General features: G+C 42.0%; 1 protein-coding gene across 2 annotated transcripts in view; it reads left to right on the plus strand.

Moving 5' to 3' along the window:
* UNC80 (unc-80 homolog, NALCN channel complex subunit) overlaps positions 1–27987 on the plus strand; it is a 175350-nt gene that overhangs the window by 56100 nt on the left and 91263 nt on the right. For both annotated transcript variants that reach the window (XM_026647781.1, XM_026647782.1), the window contains exons 18-24: positions 796–897; positions 1404–1618; positions 2501–2607; positions 3981–4077; positions 10862–11034; positions 22576–22788; positions 27698–27833. In XM_026647781.1, coding sequence (XP_026503566.1) covers positions 796–897; positions 1404–1618; positions 2501–2607; positions 3981–4077; positions 10862–11034; positions 22576–22788; positions 27698–27833 — 1043 coding nt within the window. The remainder of the gene's footprint in view (positions 1–795; positions 898–1403; positions 1619–2500; positions 2608–3980; positions 4078–10861; positions 11035–22575; positions 22789–27697; positions 27834–27987) is intronic.

Raw genomic sequence — 27987 nt, forward strand, 5'->3', positions numbered from 1 at the left:
AAACAGGAGAAAGAAAGAGGCGGGATGGAGGTTGAGTGTGAAGGGATGATTGCAACCCCACCCCCAACATCATGTGGACATGGCTTAGTATTAGCATCAGTACCGTGAGGTGCTGAGAGCTGTTGGTCTGAATGCCTATAGTCAGGTGTGGGGAGCATGATACAAAAGAAACCTAGGTTGCTTTATTCCTTTGAAATGCTGTCTTGGGATGTGTTGCATTCAAGTGTGAGACAAAAGAATAAGTATGGATCAAAAAGGGAGCTTCAAACAGAACTAAATGAATTAGTCTCATGTAAACTGGCAGCATCAGATTTGTCGCATGATTTTCTTGGCCTCGGAGACATGCAGACCACACTGGCCAAGATTGCCAAAAGTATGTGGTCAATACTTTCTGATAATCTGCCTTGGCACCTCAGATTGAGCACCCACAAAATGAGGCTCCCAACATTGCTAGTAGCTTTTGAAAATCTTGGCTAGAGCTCTGTGCGTGACTAGCATAGAGCCCTGCAGCGGAACTGGAATCCCACAGGTTCCGCAGAACCCACTGCCATAACAGCGGGAGTGGGGTTTTAAAAAAGTCCTGTGCAAGTCTCTAATCTTGGCCTTGGTTCCCTGTCCCAATACATTTTTGATGACAATATGTGCATAGGCAGGCCAGTTGCTGTAATGGGGGCACACATTTAAATTTGTTTTTCAGAAGTGCTGGATTCAGTGATCAGGGAACAATGTTGATTATATGAGAAGCAAGATATGCCATCTGTTAACTTTATTTGACTGTCTGTATTGTCTGCATAGATCCGAGGTGGGAAGTGTTGTTATTGATAAAGGCCAGGCATCATCTGCCCCTGATGAATGTCGTAGTTACATCTCCAGCCGTCCTCAGCAGACCCCAGAGCAGTAAGTAAATATTAGTCTTGTATTACAGGTTTCTAAGAATAAAGAACAAAACAAGAACTGAAGAAAGATTTGATCAGTTGGGACACTGGTCTATCAATGTGAGATTTTCAAGAGCCCTGATTTTGCTCACCATATACGGATCTTCGGACTGGGAGGGAGGGAGAGGAGTTGATCAGCGGGGCCAGTGGCCCTGGGCATGATTCGCAGACTCCCTGGAGTACCAGATTCACAGACCCTAGTGTGAGAAACAGTGCTTTAGCATAATGACAGAAAAACAGAATGACTTTTTAGACTGTAAACTCTCTAGGGTAAAATTTGTCTTCATTGTGCAATATTGAGAATACTGTCTAGCTTAACAAATTACATCAAGAAGAATAAGTTTAAATTCTTTGAGTAACATATGCCAAGGAACAAAGAGAGGTTAGAAGAGGGGAAACTTGTTCAAATGTACTTAGCATACAAACCACAATGAGGTATTATTAACCCTGTGTTGTGTTCTCTTGCAGCGATGAGCAAATGCAAGGGGCGGTTCTGGGACGCAAAGACTTCTGGCGAAAGATGTTCAAGTCACAGAGTGCAGCAAGTGATACCAGCAGCCAGTCAGAGCAGGACACATCGGAGTGCACCACTGCTCACTCTGGAACGACCACCGACAGGCGCTCCCGCTCCCGCTCCCGACGGATCTCGCTCCGAAAGAAACTCAAACTCCCCATAGGTAAATGTATGTCCCTTTATATTATATATACATACTGCATGTGCAGATAGAATAGATCTGTTCTGTGTGTGTGTGTCGGATACTGTATAGCAAAGACACTTAGGCCTGGTCTACACTAACACCCCAATTCGATCTAAGGTACGCAACTTCAGCTACGTGAATAACGTAGCTGAAGTCGACATACCTTAGTTCGAATTTACCGCGGTCCACACGCGGCAGGCAGGCTCCCCCGTCGACTCCGCGGTACTCCTCTCGCTGAGGTGGAGTACCGCAGTCGACGGCGAGCACTTCCTGGTTCGAATTATCGCGTCCAGACCAGACGCGATAAATCGAACCCGGAAGTTCGATTGCCAGCCGTCGAACTACCGCGGTAGTGTAGACATACCCTTAGTGTCTGAGTGCCTTACAATCTTTAATATGTTTATTCTCACAACACCCCTTGTGAGGTAGGGAAGTGCTATTTTCTCCATTTTACAGATGGGGAAGTGAGACAGAGAGAGAGACTAAGTGATTTGCCCAAGGTCACACAGAAAGTCTATGGCAGAGCAGGGACTTTAACCTGGGGCCCTCATCACTGGACCATCCTTCCTTTCTCTCTAAGAGAAGCTTTCCAAGCAGACTTCAATAAGAAAGGAAGAATAAATATTATTTGTCCTTTCTCACTGACCCGTGTTGATTTTCAACTTTTACAATCCTAAAACTCAGCCTTGCATGTTATGAATTCAACTATGGTCTTTGATGCATGTAGCATGAACACGCCTCGTCCTTCACCCTTTTCTCATGTCACGGTACGACTGTTTCAGCGCTATAGAGAAATATGCCTGTATTGCTGATGTATTCAGCTTGGAGCAATTGCAGAATTGTCCTGACTGGCTTTATCTGCATCAGGGAACTGGCTGAAACGCTCTTCCCTCTCTGGGCTGGCCGACGGGGTGGAAGACCTCCTGGATATCAGCTCTGTAGACCGTCTATCTTTCATCAGGCAAAGTTCCAAGGTAAATGTGTCATTTCAGATTAGTAGGGAGGATAAAGGGATAGGGTCTGGCTACTTCACAGATCACTTCTAACTCCCAGAGAAAATACTATGATCAGCATGGATATTGCAGCTGATGGGACTCAGGGACAAAACCCTCAGGAGCTGGGGCTTTCGGTAGAGTGGGGGTGGGAGAAAGAGAAAACCTTCCCCCAGGCCATGGAATTGTAGCACAGCTGCTCCTTGGAAGCTGTTCCAGACAAAAGGCAGGAGTAGTCTCTTTGGTCCTAGCATTCCCCCACTCCAGCCCTCACAGAAGTGAAAGGCCAGAGAGTCCGTTCAGTGGTGGGTCTGTTACCCACGCTCCTCCCTGCCCTCCGTGCTTTCATGCACAGAGATCCAATGGAGCTGCACTTGCACAGCCCTGTGCAGACCTCCCAAATCCTGCTTCTCCCCAAAGTCCAGCATAACCACACCATGGGGGAGGCAGCAGGATTTGTCCCTTGAGCATAGTGTAAGACAGGTCCTCCCTCAAGGAAAGAGGTTGAAAATGGCAGGTGACTTTTTCTCTTCCCTTGAGAGGAGGGAGGAGCAGAGTGGAGATGGTCCATAAGGGGACAGAAATTATTCTCCTTCTGTATTTTTCTAAGCAGCACCCAGTGCTGTAGTATGGGACACACTAGAAATACACTGAAGAGGAGCTTTGGAAGCAGTCGGTCTTTGGAAAGATTAGGGAACAGCTGAAAGACACAGTTTTGTGAGGATGCATGTGATTTGAAAGGCTGAGAGGTAAACAATGAGTGATGAGGTAACAGAATAAGGATGGCAGTAAAATGATGTTATCATAGCAGTGAGGAGGGGGGATATGCGTCTAAGCAACAGAACAGAAAAGGAAGAGTGTAATGACTGGTATCTAGCAGCATCTCAAGACTTCCTTCTGGGGAAGTGAAGAAAACTGGGTTAAATATGCTCCATGTTTCATTCTTGTTATACGCTGTCTAGAGACTTGTCATTGTGCCTTCTTTGGTCTTCCATATGAACAGTGTCACAGGAATGAAGTGTCAGTGTAATTAACATTTCGTTTCTCCTGCTCGTTCTTTTCACTCAGGGTTATCTGGGTCCTCTGAGTATACCTAATGTACTTTACTAGTTGGTCATGCTGCTTTTTCCTTACTTGTATCTGTATGAACCCCTGTGAAAGAAGGGGAAAGGCTACCTAGTCAAATTACAGAATACTTAATATCCTCACCTAGTGCATATGGGCACAGTTCCTGTTCTGTTGCTATAGTAATGTACCACAATACTGTCTGTCCTTAAGTGCTGCATTGCTATGGCAAAGTTGGTAGAGAAATCATAACACATCAGAACATGAGTCTTGTCTCCTCATTTGTTCAGGTGAAATTCACTAGTGCAGTGAAGCTGTCCGAAGGTGGACCGGGAGGTGGCCTGGAGAATGGGCGTGATGAAGAGGAGAATTTCTTCAAGCGTCTTGGTAAATGGCGCATCTGCCGAAGATACCCATCCAAGCTTCATCACACAGAAGAAAAAGATGGTTAGAAATCAGGGTTTTCTTTTTCTTTCTTTCTTTTACCCCTTCCCCACTCCTTACTTTCTCCATGGTTTTTGTATCCATTCTGTTCTTCTCCAACTTTTCATTCTTTGTAACCATTTTCTTTCTCTTCCTTCTTTCTTTCATTTTGATTAAAAAAAAAAACTCTAGCAAATGTGGAGAATGTGGAAATAAAAAAAAAAACTAATTTGTCCAAATAAATTAAGCTAATGTAACATTTGGACTTTCAAAAACAAAGTCAAATTAAATCAAATCAGCACACTTGAAAAATTTGTATTTACTTCAAAACAATGATTCAGTCTAAAAGAGGGTGTGTGAATCTTTCAATCCATAATATAATGATGGATGCTCCATCAGTTCTTTTTCCAATTAGTGACCATATGACAGTTTTTTAGAAAAATTCAGCACCGATGAAATGGAAAACCCTGTACAAACCTTGTTTTAATTATCTCTTTTCTTCTGTGTTTGCATGTCTAACGTCTGCATACCATTCGTTAAAGAGAAGCTGTCCCTTTTTCTCAACAAAAGAAATAATTATAATATTTGATCGTAATGCCATTTTTTTTAAAAGCAGTGATGTTTGTTTGAAAAGTGCCTTTATTAAGAGGATATTATATTTTCAAGTATCATACAGCAATCCAAACTCAGCTCAGAAACCTGATACTTGTTACCAAGGAGACATTTTTGCATCTTGACATTCTATTATTTTTGTTTTAAAAAAACACATAGTTTGATCCTCCCCCCCATTGCTTCTGCTGTTTTTATAGTATATTACATTCCCTGACATTACATTTTACATGATCTGACATTACACCATGGCTGCACATGCTCATTTTGCTATCATATGACACAGGCTTGCACAGGAATCACATGGTCGGGGATAGCAATAGCAGCCAAGTACGAGTGTGCTTTCCAATGTTAGCTTCATACAGAAAGTGATACGGCCTGATTTTTGATCTCACTAACACCACTGAAGCGTCCCTGATTTACAGGGGGCTACCACGCTCCTAATTTACACCAGTGTAAATAAGATCAGAATTAGGCCCATAGTCTTGTCATCAAAGATGTCACACTTGATATGAATAATATCTATGCATCTCCACTGAAAAGATAAGTTGTTAAGAAAGAATCGATGTTCAAACAGGCCACATTCTAAGGATGATACACAGCTTCAGTCCATGGGCAAGAACTTCAGTTGATGTAAACTGATGTAGCTCCTTTGAGCTGGCTGATTCAGATCATGCGAGGGCACAGTTCCCAGTTACACCAATGGGTGTCACACACCCAGCAGAAGAGGTGTAAATAGCCTGTTTTTACATACATTTCAAAATGTGGGCTGTCAGTGGTAGAGTGGAGTCCCTTTTGATCAACTGTTTCTAGTACATGTTGATTGATTTCTCGTACAGCATGACTTTTATCAACATACCACATGCCTCAGTATTGTCGTGGCTTTTCTTTGCAGAACTGATAGATGCACCCTCATATGAGTTATCAGATCATAATATGCATGGCATGTTCTCATGTATTATGAGGGTGTATAAATGGGATTGTTTTTTGTAGTGCATGTGCAGTTACACTCTTGGCCAGACACAGGCCACTGCTGCAGCTGCCCTGCACCAGTTCTCCAGTACACAAAGGCTTCAGTGCCAGCCCAATCTGCAACCTCAGCATTGTACCCTCATGGGAAATATTCTGGCACGCGCAGGCTGGTGTGGTGGCTTCTCTGTCACCCTCACCTTGGCCCCCAGGGTTGGGGGCATGACCAAAGAAAAGAGCCTGGATGAAGAGCTGCTTCATTCAGCTCATCTCTGGCTGCCATAATGGCACAACATGGAGCAGCCCTGAGACTACACTAAATTGTACTTTGGGACTGACCCAGCACCCACAGCCCTAGGATTGGGAGGGGGCATGTAAAGGTGGCTCACAGCTATCTTTGCACCCACTCTCCACAAACTGCACTGTCACTAAAAAAGTCATCCCTGTGGAATCTGGCCCTAAGAGCCTCAGGAACAGTCCTTTGCCCAAAGCTCAGATGCAGCTGTACCCATCTGCAAAATAACGTACCACCCTTCGCTTACATTTCACTAGCATCTTTTTGTCTTGTTTGCTTTTATCTATACTTGCAGCTTTTCAACACCTACCTCTTCCCAGCTATTAACCTCAGATAGGCATGTCTGAGCAAAATCTGGCCAAAAAATGTCCAGGAAGAGGCTAAGCCAGCATGATGTTCTCCACATTTATCATAAAATGCAAAGAGCCTTTCTTTATTCTCAGCTTGGAGTGACAGCCAGAGAGCTCCTGTTGTTACTCTTTGGTGCTATTAATTTGATATTGCAAAGTAAGGGCATAAGGCTAGGAGCTAGAGATATGAATGCAATGAGCTATTCAACATCTAATGCTTTTCACAAATGTCCAGACTGGAAATCTAAGCCTGATCTTGCACATCCAAAATTCCCATTGAATTTAAGTCTCCAACATTTCATGCACAGAATTCAAAGTATGGATGCAAGTCAAAAATAAAGTTTGTTTATTCTGTGTTACTTTATATAATAGTGTATGTTACATGTAACATATCTTATGCATTTGTTCTGCTAGGATGTTACACTGGTTATTACCTATGTGAACTTTGAACTAGCTAAAGTATTTCAGCACTTTGTGATTAATACGTTATGTTACATAACTACTTTTATTTTGAAAAATCGGGACATCTCTTTCACCTGCCCAAGAGCAAAGTATGTTAATATTTATTTGTCTGTATGTAAGTAGAATTAAGTGGGCCATGCCTGGCTTTTAAACACAATGTCTACATTAGAAATTCATAATAACTGAGGGGGCATGAGAGTTAAGAAAAGGTCCTTATGAAAAAAACCCAAACAGATAAATCAATCAGTAATGTTCATGAGTGTAGTTTGTCACCTGTGAGTTTCTGAAAATCAAGGGAGCTTAAAGACCTTTTTGTAAATCTCTAGTTTGAAAGGTAAATTGTGAAAGTCAAGGGAGCATGTAATCATATCAGAAAGGAATTTTTATACACAATGAGATGTAGCTCAGCAAAATTTTTACATACAATACACATTTGTGTATGTGTGTAAATATATATATATAATTTTTACATATATGTGTGTGTGTTATATAAAATTACCCCAGTCTTGCAAGTTACTCTGTGTGGGCAGACCTCCTGCAACCATATGCAATAACTTACAGCATCAAGGCCTGTGTGAGTGTACATAATGTGTGTGTAGACACACATATAATAATACTGTATAGTGCACACACACCTTATAGTATATTTTGTGCTTCAGATGTCAATTTCTGAATTTGTGATTTCATTTGAACATGAGGTTGAATTATCATGACATTTGTCAGGTCTGAGTTAATCATATTCTGTGCAAGGCCTTCTGGGGCATGAGGGTTAATAAACATCAAAAAAGTAATAGAAAGATCCAAATATATACAGGGATGAAAAATTTCCTTTGCATTCATAATTTCCATTGAGATCAATGGGAGTTATATTTTTAAGAGGGGAGAACAAAAGGCTTGTTAGACTGGATAGGTGCTATTAAATCATGAAGAACCTGATGGCTGGATGGACCTGGGACAGTGTTTTTTGTCAATGTTGCTGTCCTTTCTCCTTTTCAGCATTCTTGATGCTGTGCTGTGACATCATTCTGCTCACGCTTTCTCCATGTAGTGCTTCCTTCTGCCTTTGTTTTAAAAATATGACAACTGAGTAAAACCAGGACAGAAAAACAAGCATGCATTACAGTGAACAGAAACAAAAAACCTATTAAACCTGGAGTCATTTTGTCAAGTTGTTTACGAGCTGCTGCTTTCATCATCATTTGTCATCTAAGTCATTGAGAGTTCTATGTATTTCAAATATATGTATGCATTATACGGTTCATCATTTATTTAAAAGGGCTTTTACCTATAATCAGAATACAGCTAAACAGGCAAGCAGTAATTCAAAAAGGATGTTAATAAATTGGAGAGTGCTCAGAGAAGAGCCATGAGAATGATTAAAGGATTAGAAAACGTGTTATAATGACAGATTCAAGGAGCTCTATCTATTTAGTTTAACAAAGTGAAGGTTAAGGGGTGACTTGATTACAGTCTATAAGTACCTACATGGGGAACAAATATTTAATAATGGACTCTTCAGTCTAACAGAGAAAGTATAACATGATCCAATGACTGGAAGTTGAAGCTAAACAAATTCAGACTGGAAATAAGATGTACATTTTTAATGGTGAGAGTAATTAACTATTGAAACAACTTATCAAGTGTTGTGGTAGGTTCTCCATCACTGACCATTTTTTAAATTAAGATTGGATATTTTTCTAAAATATGCTCTAGGAATTATTTTGGGAAAGTTCTATGGTCTGTGTTACACAAGAGGTCACACTAGATGATCACAGTGGTCCCTTCTAGCCTTAGAGTCTGTGAATATATTTTATATTCAATGCATTTTTCATTGAATGGAGTTACTTTGATTTACACTAGCTGAGGATCTGGCTCAGTTAATGGAAATCATTGCCTATCCTAATGAGAGAGCTTCATCTGTTTAGGGAGTTCTATATTTTTCATTCCCATTTGCTGGATGTACGCAAGATCTCTTCTCTGTGCAGGCCTGGTGGGTGCTATGCACATTAATTTTTTTTTTGCTCTATGTTGTATAAATTGAAGAATATTGTAAACTTTGCATTGATATTGTGATACAGTGGCCATTAATTGTATCAGGCGAAATATACCAGGTAGTTAGGAAACAAAGGCATCGGAAGAATAAGCAGTAATGTCCATTCAACTAACACGAGTGTTCTTGTTCCTTTTCTTTTTTCATTTGGATGAAATCTGTCCCGGGATAGAAATGTTTTGCTGTTGGACACTATGTAGCTTAGCTGGATATAGGACAGCCATGTACTTTCATTCTTACAAGAAGATTTTTTAAACTTAATTCATCTTTGTTTGCATGATTAGGCTTAATAGTTTGGAAAAGATTTTCCATGTATCTATTCTGGGGTTGTCATTGTACTATATAAGTGCTTCCCAGGTAAATCTTCATGGTAAGGTCCCTTAGTGGACTTGGAGTTTTCTGCTTTTCTCCTCTCCCTAGGTAAAGAATGTCCTTCAAAGGTGGTGCCCTGCCTTTGTCTGTTACATCCATGTTAGAAACAACTAGAGTCCCCAGCCCAAAGTTCTAAGTTGCTTTATTATTGAGCATTCTGTAAGATTCCTCAATGATGAGAGGTTCTTCCTTATGCCTGTAAACCAAGGAAGTTGGGATAGTTTTGTGGACAAAGCAGGAAAGCCCATGATCTGGAGATTCTTGACTTTGGCTTGATTCTGCATATGCTTCTGCAGAGGGAGGTGGAGAGTTTATACTTTTGATTGTGGTGAATGGTAATCATCTTAGACTTGAAACTACTTTTCAGATTTATCCTCTGAGTCCCGTCTAGTCCTCCATCAGCTCTACTGAGGTACTCAGGTTTTCTAGCTTTGTTTCCTTAGAGGTGATAGAAGTGTTTGTATCATTTATTATGTAGATCTTCTGTCAAAGCTTTCAGAAGAGCTTTCCTTTGAGAAGGCAAAAATGGCAGCTGAGCCATGTGCAATGTTGAGGTCATGTGGGTGAAGAAATCCAATTGATCTCCCTTGTTTTTGCCTTTGGGAGGGTGTCCGGCTGAAATGAAAGCTCTTGGATACTCCCTAGCTGTGCTTTAGTTAGAATATTTTTAATTTCATTGTGTTTTCCCAACTAATTAATATTTATTTCATGTACCTTCCACAAGCCACACCAACTCTGTCACTTGTTAGGCTCCGCCTACGTACTTACCTTCCTCAGGGGAACCTTGGTTCCAGTCTGCAATGTGACTAGCTGACGTGTCCCGTGCAAGTAACATGTTATTGTATTCAAAGGAGGCTTTATGGGCGTCATTTTCAAAAGTGACTAGTCATTCTGGGTGCCTCCATTTTTAGGTGCACTGCATATGAGACATCTTAAAGGATTTACAGAAGGTGAGTGCTGGTCACTTTCTGAAAATCAGGCCTTGACATAAGGTGTTTCAAGGTGGGCTCCCCAAAATAACTAGTCACTTCTGAAGATTTAGGCCTACATAAGTAACAGCTGATCCTTGCCTTGGCCTTTTGGAAGAATTATTACTCATGTGTGTCCTGCTCAAAATATAATATAACATTTGTTAAATTAATAGGTAAGGATAAATGCATATTCTTCCTTAGGGAGAAGGAAGATGATAAGCTAAGATAGAGACCGATAAATGAAAATAATCTAAATAGACTGACCAGGAAGTGCGGAGAGGGAGAGAGCCTGAGAGCCCAAACAGGCAGAAGACTCGATACTGTATTTACATATTTGAAAAAAGGCCACGGACCAACCATATTCTGATCTAATTTACACTGGAGTAAATCTAGAGCACCTCCATCCAAGTCCAGGGAACCACTTTGGATTTACACCAGTAAAGCCATGTTCAGAATCAGGCTCACAGTTTTCAGTCACTCGTTGCGATGGAAATTGTCACAAGTTGTATCAAATTGAGGGGAGGGAAGGGAACTGGGTCAGGATCATGCATACCAGGATTCCTGTACAACTCGTTTTTTTATCTGTGAGGTATTGTGTGTCCCTTCTCTTCCCTGCTTCTCATCCCCCACCCCCCACCCTGGACCCCCTTTGTACTCTCTACCTCCTCAGGTTGCCACAGTTTTGATGATCACTTGGCCTCCAACCAGGAAGGTGGGAAATCCAAGAACGTAGTGAACCTGGGAGCAATCAGACAAGGCATGAAACGCTTTCAGTTTCTCTTAAACTGCTGTGAGCCAGGCACTATCCCCGATGCCTCCATCCTGGCAGCTGCCCTCGATCTTGTAAGTCATTGCACAAGCATTCATTAACATAGTTCTTACCTGCTGAGCAATAATGTACAAACTGGAGTGTATTGAGATGCTACTGTCATTAGTTAATGTCTAAAGCGCTATATAAATATGAAGTGTTGTTAATATTAGCTGAAGTTTTAATGTGTGTGACTGTATAAAGATGCACAGAAAATGGGTCTCCATTATTATACTAATCCTCTTAATAAGATTATTGCTAACATGAAGTTTTTATATTCATGCTGCAAATTGCACAAACAGTCAGAAGCTGTCCCTTTGCAAACTTCTTATAACAATACCAAGATACAGGATACAGAGTAAAGGACAGGTGACTGCCAGATGTGGAGCTATAATTCCACTGAGGGTTTCTGGTGGTCTCATAAGTAAAGTGAAGCATGGCGGTTAGTCACCAGAGACACTCAATTGAAAAAACGCCAAGGCTCAACATTTGACTGTTTTTAATGTATATACTAATAACTCATGGATCCAAGTCCCAGACAATCCAAGTCCACTGTTCCATCCTTGCTCCCGCTTGTACTGTCATCTCCTCCACTCCTTCCCTCCGTTGCTGTCTTTGTCCCCTTTCTTACCTTTGTGCTGCTCTCTCTTTTCCCACCCCAGTCTCTGAGGACATCTACAGCTGCTGACTTCCCACACCCTTCTTTTCTTTGTGACTGTTGCTGGATCTGTGTTCATTTGCAGCCTTAGCACCCTCCTCTTCACTACTCTCTAGATTTGCTCAGTGGCTTGTCCACCCAGGGTAGCTTTCTGTCCCGGCAGTGTTGGTTGGGTAAATCTCATAATTCATGAGTTGGATATCACACCTGTGAATCACAACACACTTTTTTTTTTACATAGGTTGTATTGTTTTTAACACTGTAAACCACAGCCTGCCACCCGCTATGCTGCAGGTTCAAATCCAACCTAGACCAGTACTGGCCAAAAGTTGCTGTTGCCATCTGATGGCTATTCAGTTTTCTGCATGCAATTAGGGAGGTGGGTCTCAGTCCATTTCCCAGTTGACAGGTGTGGGCTTCACTAAAGCCCACCATCATGGCTGGCACTAATTGGCACCTGGGCTGGCTGCAGTGCCAGCAGAGTAGGGGAATGCTGAATCATCCAGGAGGTTGAACTACCTTTTCGCCCTCAGTCATGGGGTCCATGCCAGTCAGGATTGAGGCAGGCTTGCAGGGCTGGATGGGAAGGCACTCACTCCAAATGCCTGTGCTATGGCAAGAGGACTTCTTTCTCCAAGACTGTCAAGCTTCTACCCATCACAAGCACTAGATTAACAAACACAAAATGTAAGAAAAAAACGTTCACTGCAGCCTCATAGACGCTGCACTGTGCCACTTTAAGACCTTTCTTGAAATCTGTACGTCATGTACTGTAACAAATTATACCGCCTCCAAGAGCTGTGTAAGAGAGAAACATGCAATGTGGTATCAATCTGGCAAGTGACAATGTCCTTCCTTATTGTTAAGCTGTGTGGGGGGAGGGATAGCTCAGTGGTTTGAGCATTAATCTGCTAAACCCAGGGTTGTGAGTTTAATCCTTAAGGGGGTCATTTAGGAATCTGGGGATGCAAAAAAAATAGTTGGGGGATCGCTCCTGTGTTGAGCAGGGGGTTAGACTAGATAACCTCCTGAGGTCCTTTCCAACCCTGATATTCTATGTGTCCTGTGTTTAAACCACAGGACCACTCTCTGCATTCTCACTTATTACGATAACTGCAAATGTACCAACAGGACAGTGATGTGTTTATACTACATATGACCTGGGGAATGCTAGGAGCTGGCTTTCGAAGCTGAGTTTCACTCTCCATCCTTTCCCATTAGATAGGTAAAAGCCTTTGGTTCAAATCTGGAATGGGGTTGCCTGACAAAAAAGAATGATAAATTCCCTGGGCTGGAAACTGACCTCAGTTGCAGTGCTTGTAAATCCAGAGTGTAACTGAGATTACAATTAGTTAAAAATAGTATTGATTTTACTGTAATCTCCACAAAAGGGTATGCTGTATTTAGTATATTTTGTATTGCGTAATCACATACTATTTTTCCCACAAAAGCCCTGCCTCATTCATTGCCCAGGATGGACCTACTCTGAAGATGAATCAGATTTGTGTAGTGAAGGAGACTGTTGTCTGTAGGTCCCCTGCTGGATTTGTTGCAGAAGTTGGCAGGTGTCTAGTGAATGCGGCAGGGGATTGCAGGAAGAAAAAGGTTGGTCTTGTGAGTAAGACAATTGAATGCCACACAGGAGAATTGGATTTTATCCCTGCCTCAGCCACAAAGTTCCTATATGATGCTGGGCAAGTCACTTAAACTTTTCACATGTGGTCACTAGTTATATGTTCCCCATTTTCTGGGTGCCTAACTTGAGATCCTGGATCCTGATTATCAGAAGTGCTGATCCCTCACCGCTGCGACTGAAGTCAGTGGGAGCTCTGCTTTGCACATATAAAGTGCTATATAATGCTAAATGATCTGGAGAATCAGGCCCTGGGCATCTCAAATTGGGCACCCAAAATTATTGAATACGTTTGACCTTAACCTCTTTATGCCTCAGACCCCCATCAGTAAAATGGGGGATCATACCATCCCTTCACTTCACACGGGTGATGTGAAGATAAATTAATGCATGTCTGTGAAGGCTTCAGTTAGTGTAGCAATAAGCACTACAGAAAAGCCCATGAGGAAATTAATAATTGCATTTTCTGAGCAGGGTTTGAATAGAGTTCAATAAATAAGGCCTTGGAGCCATGCACTGAACAATGAGAAAGGAAAACATTGAATAGCTGCTCATTAAATGAGCACCGTCCATTCTGTGCACTGAATGAGACAGGTGGCCTGTGGAAAAAATGCTATGTGATCATATAATTACAGACTGTATCAGAATGCATGTGCACCAGGGGGCTGAATTAAGGTTGCATAGGCAACCTTAATTCTGGCATTTTGTAACTTTTGAATGCTTGACTTTGCAACCTTAATAATGTTCTTTTTGCATAGTTTGTGTGTGTGTGATACATATGTAGAAAGAGACATTCAGCAGCTGCTAAGCAACGACAACTCTCACTGATTTAAGCAGAAGTTCAGCAACTCTCAGGATTTGTTCAATAATTTCAAATGAAAAGAAAACAGACAAACACTTGGAATGAAAACTGTGTTTTTCAGCAAATTTAATCTTTCAGAAATAAGACAATACAACACAGCTTTTCAATCTAGGTCTTGAGTATTTGATTGGAGCACAGAACTTTTGTTATTTCTCCTTCTGTGTTGGACATCTGGAAAAGGTCTGAGGATTGGTTTTAAAAATGAAGATGTTAAGCTGTAGTTCACAAGCCCAGAAAGATCAAATTTCCTGGTCATAAGGACTGGCAATGAAGGGAATCTGAGGAAAAGGCAGCTCTGAATAATTTCCAGTGCTGCCCTTAATTTAGCAGCCACTGATCCTCTTGTTTCAGAAGCTACATTGCACCTAGGATCCTGATAGCACTATTGAGCTGATGGCCAAAAATAAAATACCCCCTAAATCGATCAAAGAGCTCTATTAAAGGGTTCCAACGTGAGCCAACAGATTGTTCATGACAGGGTGTCTCTACAGGAAGGTGGGAGGGATATGAGAACTAAAAGTGATGGGAATCCTTAGTTATCACTGAGAACTGTGTATGGCTATGAAGTCATTATTATTACAAGAACGTTGAACTAATAAGGGATTTACAGTGAGTTCACTCTTTCCAGCGTCTTACTAGCTAGTTGGGAGTCTGGGAATGGGAGGCAGAGGAGAAAAAATATTAAAGCTTCCTGAGGTATTTTCTTTTCTTTGTTTTCTAGACATTCCTGTTGTGTCTGTCTTTTCTGTAGTCTCAAAAAGGATGGCTACTTTTGGCACAGAGCACAGAATTATATTTATGATCTGGTCACTGAGCTTGACGTCCTTGTAACCCAGCAGATGGGAGCCAGATATGCACAGTATGGGCTGGGATGAATAACTTGCCCCATTTTTGGGAAGTTGGGGCAGGGATCTAGTGCTACAGAGAGAAAATTCACAACACATGTCAAAATCAATATTGTTTTCACTACACCCTCTTTTATTTTCCCTTCAGATTTATATCTGCCCTAGCTTTTTCTTATGACACTAGCAATGGCAGTCAGTCAGTCCTGGGTTATTGCATTGGGCTCTCTCTACTAACATTTTGGCAGATCGTTTCTGATCTGTGTAGCCTGCCATAAGCAGAGGTTTATCTTTTGGGAAGCTGTGGGTATGAGTTGTGTTCAGTTTGACTCAAACATGTCTCCAAGACCAAGGCTTCTAAATTGTTGTTTAATCTGCAACAATGGAGTAGTCCTTACTGTATTCCATTTGCTTTGTATCAATTCTACAGAGTCAGTGACATGTTTTAGCTTTAAGATGTCATATTCACTGTACATTTGAAAAGCTGTCAGTATGTTATTCTACTGCATTGGCCACAGGCAAATTACACTATTATGAAAAAAAGCTTTCAACTTCTTTAAAGCAAAGAAAAACACAGTTTAATACAAAGTGTATTTTTAAACTGATGTTTCCAAGCTTTTCAAACATTTGTGTGATTTAGATTTGATGCAAATTAAAAGCTCCTTATTTTAAATGATTTCCCCTAGCCATGTTGCTATGACAACTGTTAAAAATTAGGGGCAATCGGCTCCAATTTCAGTCTAGTTCAACCTTCATCAGCATGTTTTTCATGCAGACTTTCACAAGTAATTCCATTCTTAAAGTGATCAAAGGATCTTTGATTAGCACAGATAGTTTAAACATATTTGCCACTGCAACTTAGAGAAATTAGAGCAGTGGAACAAGAGCCATAGGTATTAAAAGGTAGTGATTTATTATATACATTGCACCACAGGGTGCCTTGAAGACTAGAAGCTACTTAGTAACGTATTATCCAAGAAGTGACATCCATCCCGGTTTTGTAAAGCTGGGTGGTAATGGGTTACCAAGTGTTTTATGAGAATTAATAATTGGTTACAGACCATTTTAAATCTTTGTCTCCAGCTGAAATTCAGTCTGGGCTGGTAGTAAATTAAATCTGTTACCTACTGAAGATAATGTCGAGGTCTAAGTGGAATGGGTTTGGTATGCCACTCTAGTCTCTTGGGGATACCTTCCCACATCAGAAGACTAGGATCAAAGGTGTGTTGTTAGAATGTGCTGGCTAAAATATTCTAATGAGCATGTTTGAAAAGTCTAGTTTAGAGAGGGGCCACTGCCTTTAACATGTGCTAAACTGATCGAGTGAAGGCCTAGGGGCACAATACTCTTTACCAGGACCTGCTTAGTGCATGTTAAAGTCAATACTGCTTTGTCCACACTGGACTTCTGGAAAGTATTAATCAGCATGTGTTAGCTTAATATGTTCTAACACCACATTTTTATCCTCGTCGAGACCAGACCTAACTGATGCAAATGGCAATACTTGACACCAAGTACTGACAGAAAGCCCAAGTGCTTAAAGGGCAGAGAGACTGAATTAACCATTTACTCCTGGAGCAATTGCTCCCAATTCAGGGTTCCATGCCCAATGGTGAGTTGGTATGCATACACTTGCTCAGCTGCCGCCCACGATGTACTTGCCTTATGGCTAGAGAGAGACGAGCTGTCAGTCTGACATCTTTCACAAGCAACGAACAGTTTATTTTAAAAATAGCTATGTTTTTTCCTTAGAAGAGAGAATAGAGGAATAGGGAATAAATTCGTTTGAACTGCCATGGTGAGGAAAGGGGTGGCCACAGGAAAGTTACCATCAGTAGATAGTATTAGTCTTGCAAAATTGCTTGACAATTGAAGGAGACAAGAGTGGAATTGGAGACTCTCTGGTCACAAACCTCTACAGGATCAGTTGAACTCCGGCAGTAGCATGATATTATCTCATTTTGATTCCATCTTAAGCCACCTGCTCATCCAGATCAGCCTTGCATTTTATAGCATGCGTTGAACAGACTACTGAGGAGCCCCTATGGGATTCTGTAAAATATGAATTAAGAAAAATGAGGGTTCTTATTCAGGTTGATTTATACAGTACAAAAAAGTGTTACGTGAATTCTAATGTAAAAAGGTGGAGATTTTACTATGATGACTTTGTAAACAAAATTCCATAGGAAGTGGCAATGCTGCTTAGGATTTTGCTGCTGTGTTGAGTTTTGACGGTAACCGTGGTAACTTGTGGTTCTTTTCAGCTACGCATCGCCTGCCCGATTCATTTCTCTCCATTTGTGATGTGTTTCTCTGTGATGTGAATCCATCCCTGTCCATTCTGTCACATCTTCATCTTTCTTTTGCTGCTGCTTCCGATTACTCTGGGCTCCAGGTAAGCTATTGCAGGAAGTCTGTGCACTGCCCCGTTTAGCAGGGTCGTTCTCTCTGTGGGTGACCCACTTCATGTTTTACATTTGGAACAGCTGAGCCGGACTCTGCAGAACAAGGGGGTCAATCCCCCAGCCCTTACTTGGGAGGGAAATCCTTCCCCAAATATGCCAGGCCACTGAGACTGTTTGCATGAGTAAGGATTTCACAAGTGAGGAAGGGTTTGCTGAATTAGGCCCAGGAGATCCCTGCCACTTGGGTGTTTGTGATTATCAGAAAGTTACTGTCTTTGAGAGCAGTGACCACAGAGCAATATCCAGTAAATCAGTTTAAGAGCTTTATTGTGCCTACTATACAGAACTCTACCGTTTGGGGGTGCAGAGCCACACGGGACTGGGAGGAACTCCCCGGGTGTGCAGGCAGCTCATCTGTCCATCCATGGTTCTTTTGTGAACCCCATCACTGCAGTATCTGAGCACCTCACAACCTTTAATTCATTTATTCTTGCACCACTCCTGTGAGGCGAGGAAGTGCCATTATCCTCATGTTACTGATATTCTCTGTGTTCCTCTGTTTCGCAAATTATTTGCCCAAGGTCACACAGGAAGTCTGTGGTAGAGCAGGGAGTTGAACCCAGGATCCCTAGTTCCAGCACTTCAGTTACTGGACCATCCTTCCTCTTTCATCCCTTGTTATTCCCCCACCCACCATCTATAATTGCCTCAGTCTCCTTTTCCCTTGAAAGACCTTGGCCAGATCTACACTACAGATCTATGTCAGTTTAACAGCGTCGCTCAGGGGTGTGAAAAATCCACACCTCTGAGCAACATTGTTATACCAACCTCACCCCCATGGAGACAGCCCTATGTCGATGGGAGAGCTTCTGCCTTCGACATAGATACCGCCTCTCGGGGAGGTGGATTAACTACGCCGACAGGAGAAGCTCTCCCCTGGGCATAGGGGCATCTCCATTAAGGCACTACAGCAGCACAGCTGCACCTCCATAGCGCTGTACGTGGAAAAAAAGCCCCTAGATAATAAAAGATTAATTCTCTGCTTGGGACCATCATCTTGGTTCATTTCCTTGTACCCTAGTGGATATATAAGCCGAGGTGAAACACCATAATTGCTGCGCCATGTACCTGAGAACGACATCATGGGTGCAATCTTCCTGGTGCTGATAAGGCTGCAGACAAGGTTAATGTTATGCCCTTTTGGGGTACGTTGATCCTCACCTACTCGTTGGTCCATGTATCTTGGATATATATGGGCCATAATGTATGCTGGCTGTCCTAGGCAGCTAACAGTCCATACAAGCCTTAGATATAATCCTACCTCTTTGGTGTGACTGAATCCCTGACTTTCAGTTACTAACCCAAATAGTCATGCATCATTTCAGAACCTCTAACATGATGCATATTCCCATTATTTCACAGGAATCCTAACAGATAGATATTTTCTGCCCTCGTTTGAATTAAAATGAAAGGCAAACTACAACAGAATGTCACACCAAGAAGCAATTACCCCTCCCTCTCCCCGAAATGTTTCTCTTTTTTAATCTAGTCAGAAGATGTCTTTTTTTTTTTTTGCCAGTCTTCCAAGAGGTCCCACATTTTTCAATTTTATTCATAACCTTTTGTGACTGTAATTGAATCAATGGTGTATGGTTCTTTAGATGCAGATCCTCACCTGCTTAAGGATCTCTTAAGTGCTGTTGTCTTAATACCTAAATACATTTTACACATGCATTTGTGCACCATGAAACCAATATATTATGGATACAGACAGAATCATCATCTCAACTCTTTAACAATCACCTATTCACTAGCGCCTACTCATGAGCTGTGGACATTTAAAAAGATGTGGTGCGTTTGCTAAATTGCTTTTTGCCTATAAAAATTGCAGGAAATGAGGGGGTGGGAAAATAAAGTAAAAGTGAGAAAAACAATTTTCTTTTATTATTTGCAGTGTTGTTGAAGCGGTGTGAATCCCAGGATATTAGAGAGACTAGATGGGTGAGGTAATATCTTTTATTGGATCAACTTCTGTTGGTGAAAGAGACAAGCTTTCGAGCTACACAAAGCTCTTCTTTAGGTCTGGGAAAGGTACTCAGAGTCTCCCAGCGAAATACAAGGTGAAACAGATTGTTTAGCATAAGTAGTTAGCACGTATTCCAAGGGACATTCAAGGGGAAGTGGCCCATTAACACTCCCATAGTCTTTGGATAAAAAGGGGGGGTTAGTGGGTTTCAGATTGTTGTAATAAGCCATACATTCAGTGTCTTTATTAAGACTGTGATTTCAGTATCTAGAAAAGTTGTGAATTTAGGCTCCCAGACTCATCTCTTGAACATGTTGTGCAGGTTGCCTTTGAGGATGATTACTGAGAGGTCAGAGTGATCATTCTCACACTGGAACCCATCCATACAGGGTATCATTAAACAATTACAACCATACTCTAGGGACCACATCCTGAAATAAATCTTTCCCAAACCCCCTCTTCTGGCCTTCAAACAACCCCCCAACCTCGCCACGCTCCTCATGAGAAGCAAGCTCCCCATAGACCAGGACACCCCAACTCAAAATGGTACCAGACCCTCCCAGAACAACAAATGCAAAATCTGCAGACTTATCTCCACTACTGCAATGACCAATACTCCTTTCCCCCCCACCCCCCCGCACACACACACACACACAAAACACACCTTTCAAGATCCCTTGGTCCTTCACATGCCTATCACAAAATGTGGTGTGCTTCAGCCAGTGCACTAAATGCCACATTAACAGCTACGTGAGTGAAACCAGATAATCACTATGCTCTTGAATGAACTCTCAGAAAAATAATAAAAGACAAAAACACCTTATCGCCCATGCGTGAACACTTCACAAAACGAGCACTCCATATCTGACCTCTCAGTCCTCGCCCTCAAAGGAAACCTGCACAATACCTTCAAAAGATGAGTCTGGGAGCTTAAATTCATAACTTTGATAGACACTAAAAATCATGGTCTTAATAAAGAAACTGGATTTGTCACTTATTACAACAATCTGTAACCCACTAACCCCTCCCCCTTGTTTGGCCTATGACTGTAGGAGTGTTAATGGGCCGCTTCACCTTAAATATTCTGTTCCTCCTTGTATTTAGCTGTGGCACTATGAGTGCTTTTCCCAGACCTGAAGAAGAGATCTGTTTAGCTTGAAAACTTGTCTCTTTCACTGACAGAAGCTGGTCCAATAAAAGATATTACCTCACCCACCTTGTCTCTCTTTCCCAAGTGGTAAGAACATTATTTATTTTGACAGTGATGTAAACTGGGTGGGGGAGGAGACTTGTAATTTCAAAGTTACAAATTACAGTTTCTATTTTTAAACACGTTGGCTAGAATTTTCAGAAGCCCCAAATTGTTCTAACTCTCTAACCTCTGAAGCCAATCATAAAACTCCCATTGACTCTAATGGGAGCAGAGTTAGGCCAATGCTGAGTGCTTTTGAAATCTTACCTCTTAAATATGCACACAGAAAAAAAGAAAGATTAATTGTTAAACAAAAAACAGACAGGCAATGTAAAAAAAATCATTTAGCAGTGCCCAACCCTGCCAGGAGTCCTATCTGTTTTGAGGCCACCTTGTGTAATTTATTCACAGTTCACTGGAAATTGTTGGTGTTTGGGTGTTCACCTTAGTTTTACTGTTTGCACTTCAATACCAGTTATTCACTTTCTATACTAATATTCAAAACTAAGCTTAAAGGAAGCCCAAAAATAAATTTGGAAAAATACATACAATAACACTGAAAAGATTACGTTACTGCCAAATAAACCCTCAACATATTCATGAGGGAAAGCACAGTGTTGCTTAAAATCGGGCACTTTAAATCAAATTCAGCTAAGATAGATATCATTTCTCCCTGTAATGAAAAACAAATTTTCAGTATGTTGGGACACATATGAACAAATTTTGCTTGAAAAAAATTAAGGCAAAATTTTTTCAAACTTGGATACCTAATGTTAGGGCTTCAGGTCAAATTCTCTGCTGGCATTAATTGGCATAGCTCTGCTGAAGTCAGTGGAGTTACACCGATTTATACCAGCAGAGAATTTGGTCCACCCATGTCTAATTGCTGTCAGCACAGATTGTGCCGGCCACCATTTCAGCAAGCAAGGCTCCGTGTCGCCTAGGCAGAACAAATGACGGTGCATGCAAATGCTGGCATCTATGTGCCCAAACTGGCATTTTTGTCTGCAGTATTTTCAGGCATGCTGATGTAAGCAGGTTGAAAATTTGGCTCACTACTCTGGGGAAAGTTTCAGCTGGAATCAGTTTTATTTTTTGGCAGTTATACAAATTTCTGGATAAAAGGGTTTCTAATGAAGTAGGGAAACAGACAGTTAATTGTAGCATAGCGCAGTGTGCTGTTGCCATAATAGATAAAGAAAAACACAGTGTCAAGAAGAGGCTATATGCCTACCTTGATTTGCATACATATGTGTATATTTATCTATGTTGTCACATTATTTGCAAAAACCAATAAAATTGTTTCAAAAGAAGTGATCATTTGTGAGCAGGAGGAACTGAGCAGAAAATGGAAGTAGGTTATATTATATCTGTGTGCATACAAGTGAGAATTGATGTATTTACTTATATTACTGTTATTCTCTCCCTTCTAGCCAACCCAAAACATCTTAAGCATTTATATTGGTGTGTTGTAGATGTAGGGGCCAGACATGCCATTCACATCCGGATCTGAACTTTCCCAAGATTCAGGGGTGTTCAAATCTAGGGGTTTGATTCAGGCACATCTCTATTTATTTCACACTCTTAGCCAGCACATCTTGTCTGTCTCCATTACGAGTAAGGTATACTACCAGTTACAGAAAACAGGGGTGTCATTAAAGATGATTCGAAGGCAATAAACACCCGTTATTGTAACCACATTAATACCAGTGTGAATCTTTGCCTTCCTCTAGTGGCTGAACCAGGTATAGAAATTTATATCTGGTCTTGTACCCTAAGTAATAAATGCAGAGGTCATGGGTTTGATACTAGCAGAGAACCTGCCTAAAGGATCATCACACTAACTGTGATCCTCCATAGATAGCTGCTTTCCATTTGCAAACCAGTCCAGATAATGCCATCTCTTAAGTTAGATTGTTTGGTTCATAGTTTTTAATGTAATTTTGCAAACATTTCAGGAAGCTCCCGTAGTGGCGAGAGCAGCCCTGTTTCTCGAATGTGCTCGCTTTGTTCACCGCTGCAATCGCGGCAACTGGCCAGAGTGGATGAAGGGGCACCATGTGAACATCACTAAGAAAGGCCTATCCCGTGGACGTTCTCCGATAGTGGGGAACAAACGGAACCAGAAGTTGCAATGGAACGCAGCCAAACTCTTCTACCAGTGGGGAGATGTAAGTTTTCACCTTTTTTTCCCTTTAAGCTAAAATAATCAAATGGCAATCAAATCAAATGGAGTACAGGGGCTTGAAATGTAATGTCCTTCCTCCTAGCATCCACTTTAGACACGTAGGTCCAGATCCTCAGCAGGTGTAAATCAGCCTGGTTCCATAGAAGCTATGCCGAGATATACCTGCTGAGTGCCTGGCCCTTATTGGAAGCGGCATCATGCACCTGTTAGCTGGAAATGCAGGGGAAAACTGCACTCATTTTTACTCCTCATTTGTTGCACTGCAGAGGTTCCAGCATTTTGAAGCCTGTGTATCTGGCTTTAAGTGAGTTTTGTGTTACCTTCCTGTTTTAATAAAAGCAAAGATATAGTATAATGAGTGTCAGGCCAAACAAAAAATAAATACATAAATTGGAGTTTGTAAATAAAATGTTCCCCAGCCTGGGGTCTATATGTGAGCCTCTCCACATGGACAGCCAAACAGATCCATTGTCCCCTAGGTTAATTCAGAGACTGTTCAGGGGCATCTGCTTCAAAAATCATTAAAAACAAATCAAGGTCTTAAAAAAATACAGGCCCTTGATGTAATTGCTCTGCGCCTTCCAGGAGAGATCCTCAGCACAGCCTTGCTCCCTCTATGTCTAATCTACCCTATTTGTGGAAAGGACGGGGATTATATACTCCTTTTATTTCCCATCATGCCGTATTCCCGGAGAGGACTGCCTACATAGCTGCCTTGGTGGACTGCATCTCCCGGCTTGCTCTTTTCTCCAGGTTCTGAGAGAGAGAGAGAGAGAGTGATTGGCTGTAATCACCAGGAGCTAATTTGATCCCTCCCCATGGAGCCAGGGTCAGCAGCAATATGAATTTCAAACTGTTTCCTCCCCACAGTCAGGGCATCCACTGTTCCACAGGATTTGTTAAAAGCTACGCTGGAATGGAATATTGCATGGTCCAGGATGGTTCCCCTCCCAAACCTCAAAGGGCCTGTGCATACTGTCGCAGTGATTTGGTACTTGCACTTTTTCCCCCTAGGCATTTTCATCCACCTCAAGGTGGGCTTTTCTGGTTTCACAGTGACAGACTGAAGGAAGCCTCCAAATCTGTGACTCTGGAGAACTAGATTCCAAAGACCCAATGTCCATGATGTGAGAGCAACATTTCATGCCAAGGGACCTAGTTGGTGCTATTGCCAATGAGCAGACACTGAAAACGAATAATTCATTAACTCAATACAAAGGCCCTTCAGTGTTTTGAGATGCTGGGCTTTCTCCTGCCCCAAGGTAACAAGGAGGGGGCCATGGAATTCTGATGGCTCTGGCTTCCATTGGCACTTGCTGCATCCCTGCTGATTTAGCAGATAAGTAAATACACAGAATTTGCATCTGTGTCAATACTTTTATTTAAGCAAGTAGTTGCGTGGGTCAGGACTAGCTATCCTGCTGAAGAAAGGTAGAAAAACCTGCAGCGACAGAAATCAGTGGCACTCTGCAAGAGAGAGTTCAGGGACAACACCCTTCAACTCAAATTGGAGACATTTCAGGGTTACTCCTCCATCCCCCTTCTCCCAACTCTGGCCCACTCACTTACAAAGGAGAGCTGTGAAATACTGAAGAGGGAGGGGCCTGTGATTTACCCCCTTTCTTGAAAGCTAGGAGATGTCTGTAGTGCCTCCTTTCTCTTCACCCTGTAATATTAATAACAGATATGGGTTACAGTCACCAAAAGTGAAACCTCCCCCATGTCCCCAGTGGTATGGGTGATGTTCGTGAAGGGCAGGGTGTATAAAGGCAGCAATTACTCTAAAGAGCAGCTTTGCAATGGTAAAAGGCTGTGGTTCTCATTAGCCTTCAGACACATTCTGTCATCACTCTAGGTTATAAGGACACTGTCAATGTTTGGGGCTTGGGGATTTTTATAGCTTTCAGTTTATTATTTTTTAGCTTCTGTTTTATTTCTAATTCCCTTTTGGAGGCTTTTACATAAAATGTCTTTCCCTGCAGCAAATATTGATTTTTTTTATCTTATGGGTTTCAAATACAGCAGGAGCCAACATAGCTCTCTTGTGGTTACCTCTCCCGGCACCGTACAACATGTTTGTGGAAATGTGCTCAGCTCTTGGAGTGGAATTTTTGAGCTAATTGCTTAGCAGCAGTCATGCAGAGGGAGCACACTCTTATTATTAATTAATTATTATTTGCAGCTCTCTCTCTCTTTTTTTACTTTATTTTAAAGTAGGGGAAAATTCAGAGCCAACTCTTGACAGTGCAACATTTCCCCCATATTTAACACCTGTCTGGTGCTCTTGAAAGGTGCCATATTGACATGCATCCCTGGAGACTTAAGTCTTCTGTTTATCTACAGAGCCGGGGCAGCGTGGTCAGCACCTCACTTTGACCTAGGACCATTTTCTTGGGGATGGCTGAGGAGCACACAACACATTTCAGGAGGAGGCTCCAAAGGCAGCTTTTGTGCTGTCTCAATCCTGAGCTAACTGTATGCAAGGCTGGTCCACTGGTGTAACCTGTGGTAGCAGCTTAGAAGCTGTTTTAAGTTATTCTGGCTACTAATGACCTCAAGAGGCCACTGTGCGAGCTGGGGGTTGCCTAGGTATAAGGAAGCTCAGGTCACATCCCTTCGCCTGACCATCCCAACTAGGGAGCATAAGAGCCACTACACCCAGCTCTGTGCCACCAGAGGTGCAACCCCGGCTCAAGAGCCACTTCGCAGTAGGACATGAAGCTTCTATACCACAAGGGAGATTCTGGGCCGAAGTCCATAAGATTGAGAGGGCAGGTCACTCTCCAAGCCTATTTAGTCCCTGGCCTCTTCCTTCAGACTGCCAGCAAGGTTGCTGAGTTGTGCTAATTGTGGGGATGGTTTTTCTGGGAGATACACTTGAGCACTGAGAGTCATTCAGATACCGCGGTGGGGGGTGCCATTATAAAACCCTGGTTAGATAAAGAATTAGTCTCAGACCACCAGACCTAACCTACCAAATAGCCCTCCCATAATAACGACTTTAAGTCTCTACTGACCTGGGCAGGATTCAGAATGCCACTAAAAGTGATGAGCCCATTACTGATCCCCTGAATTTGCCAATCCAATCCCACCAGTGACATTGTCTCTTTAAAAGACAGACTTTTCAGTGTGTTCTGGTCAGTCTAGTCTATCATTGCCTGTGGCTTCTTTTGTTAAGCTGCCTTCTTCTACTTGGAAATATATTGCTCCATCCATTATCTAGGCTAGCCCAGGATAACTCCGGCAATCAGTTCCTATTAGGAATTCAGTACAAATTAGCATTATTAGTTAGGTTGCTGTGTAATTATAGCTGATTGTTATATCATCAGTCAGGGTAGACAACAGAGGAGTAGTAATGAGTGGTAAATTTACTGCATCTTTGAAAACCAAACAAGACATTTCTTCCTTAAATAACTGAAGTGAGGAGAGAGAAAATGGTATGAAGGATTTAGAGCTTACTCAGCAATGTGTAACCTCACAGATAACTGAGATTGACAACCATCCAGATCAGCTTGCAAACCACACAGTTCCACATTCTCCTATCCCATAGCAGAGTCTATCATCTCCATTTAACAGCAACTGCTTAGTAGCAATGGGAATGAGCCTTAATCATACCTATTTGTGACTGCCTTTCTTTCTCTGCTTCACTTCAGTTTAGGCAGATAAATTATATGCTGCTGGTGTGTCAATTCTAAGATTCAAAGGATCAGAAAATCAGCTTTAGTCTGTCTCTCAGGAACTCCCTCTAAATCCAAGAGGGCCTCAGTGCCAAATTGTTATTAAAACAAAGAAATGACTCCCATTTGCTATCTTACAAAATGATGCTATAATAAGGTAAAATGTTCTGTGTGATTTTCCATGTTCTCTTAGATGTACATTGCTTACATACAGCATCACTTCGGAAAAAACCTCGGGAGTTCTGAAATGGTCTTAATGTTAAGCATTCTGCTTGCTAATTGACCCAGCTGTGGCATTGCCCTCAGAACCTCCGCTACCCTAACATTCGGTAACGAGGCCATTAGAGTGGTTTTGTTTGTTTGTTTGACTGGAGAAAATTTTTTTTTTTAGGTTTATTTTTTTCCCTTCAATGGGAATCTCTCTCTCCTAGCTGCTTATATGCCCTCCCCCCCACTATCTGAGCGCCTCACAATCTGTAATGTATTTATCCTCACAACGGCCTGTGAAGTAGGGCAGTGCTATTATCCCCATTTTATAGATGGGAACTGAGACATAGAAAGGCTAAGGGCCAATTTTTTAAGGGTATTAAGATGCCAAACTCCCATTGAAATCCATGGGAGTTAGCTGCCTAAATGTCTTTCAAAATCTGGGCCTAAGTGATTTGCCCAAGGTCACCCAGGAGCAGAAAATTCAACCCCAGTCTCCTAAATTCCAGGCTGTACCCTAACCACCAGACCATCCTTCCTCAGCAGAAAATCTTCAGCAGAAGGATGGCACATATCACTGCATAATTTTGATGAAAAAAGAGGCAGGGGAAGGAGGAGAGGTGGGGGTGGGAAGAGGCGGGGCTGGGGGAAGGAGTAGAGTGGAGGCAGAGCCTGGAGCAGGGTCGGGGGGTTGAGCACCCCCCAGCAGTTTGAAAAGTTAGCGTGTGTGGTTTCAAACAAATATAAAACACTTTTTCCAAATTTTGATGAAGTTTCAGAATTTTGACCAAAAATGGAAGAAAATATTTGCAATTTGTTCGGTGGTGATTCCACCCCTCCCTCCCAACCCCACAGTTTTCTCGATTGCTCTAGTGATTTAAAAAAAAATGCCCAAATGTTTTGTTCTTAACATGAAATTTCCAGCTGCCTCAGAATGGGCAAGATCCAGGTGAGTCCCCTCCGGTCTTCATTCCCTTGTGCTTTCTTTTCCTTCCTTCTTGCCGGCAGGCGATTGGCATCCGCCTCAACGAGCTGTGCCACAGTGAGAGTGAGAGCCCAGCCAACCTGCTGGGCCTCATTTATGATGAGGAGGCCAAGCGGAGACTGAGAAAGGAGGATGAGGAGGAAGACTTTTTAGATGACAGTAAGGAGACTCCCTTTACTACAAGAACCCCCGCTTGTAAGAACCTCTGCTTTAGGAGCACTTAATTTTTCTTCTTCTCTTTCATATTCTTGCCACCCAACTGTATTCCCCACCAATTCCCTTCCCCTTCTTTCTGTGCCTGATGTAAAATATA

Source organism: Terrapene carolina, unplaced genomic scaffold (genome assembly GCF_002925995.2).
Source record: "Terrapene carolina triunguis isolate 2854851 unplaced genomic scaffold, T_m_triunguis-2.0 Scaffold62, whole genome shotgun sequence".
Classification (NCBI taxonomy): Eukaryota; Metazoa; Chordata; order Testudines; family Emydidae; genus Terrapene; species Terrapene triunguis.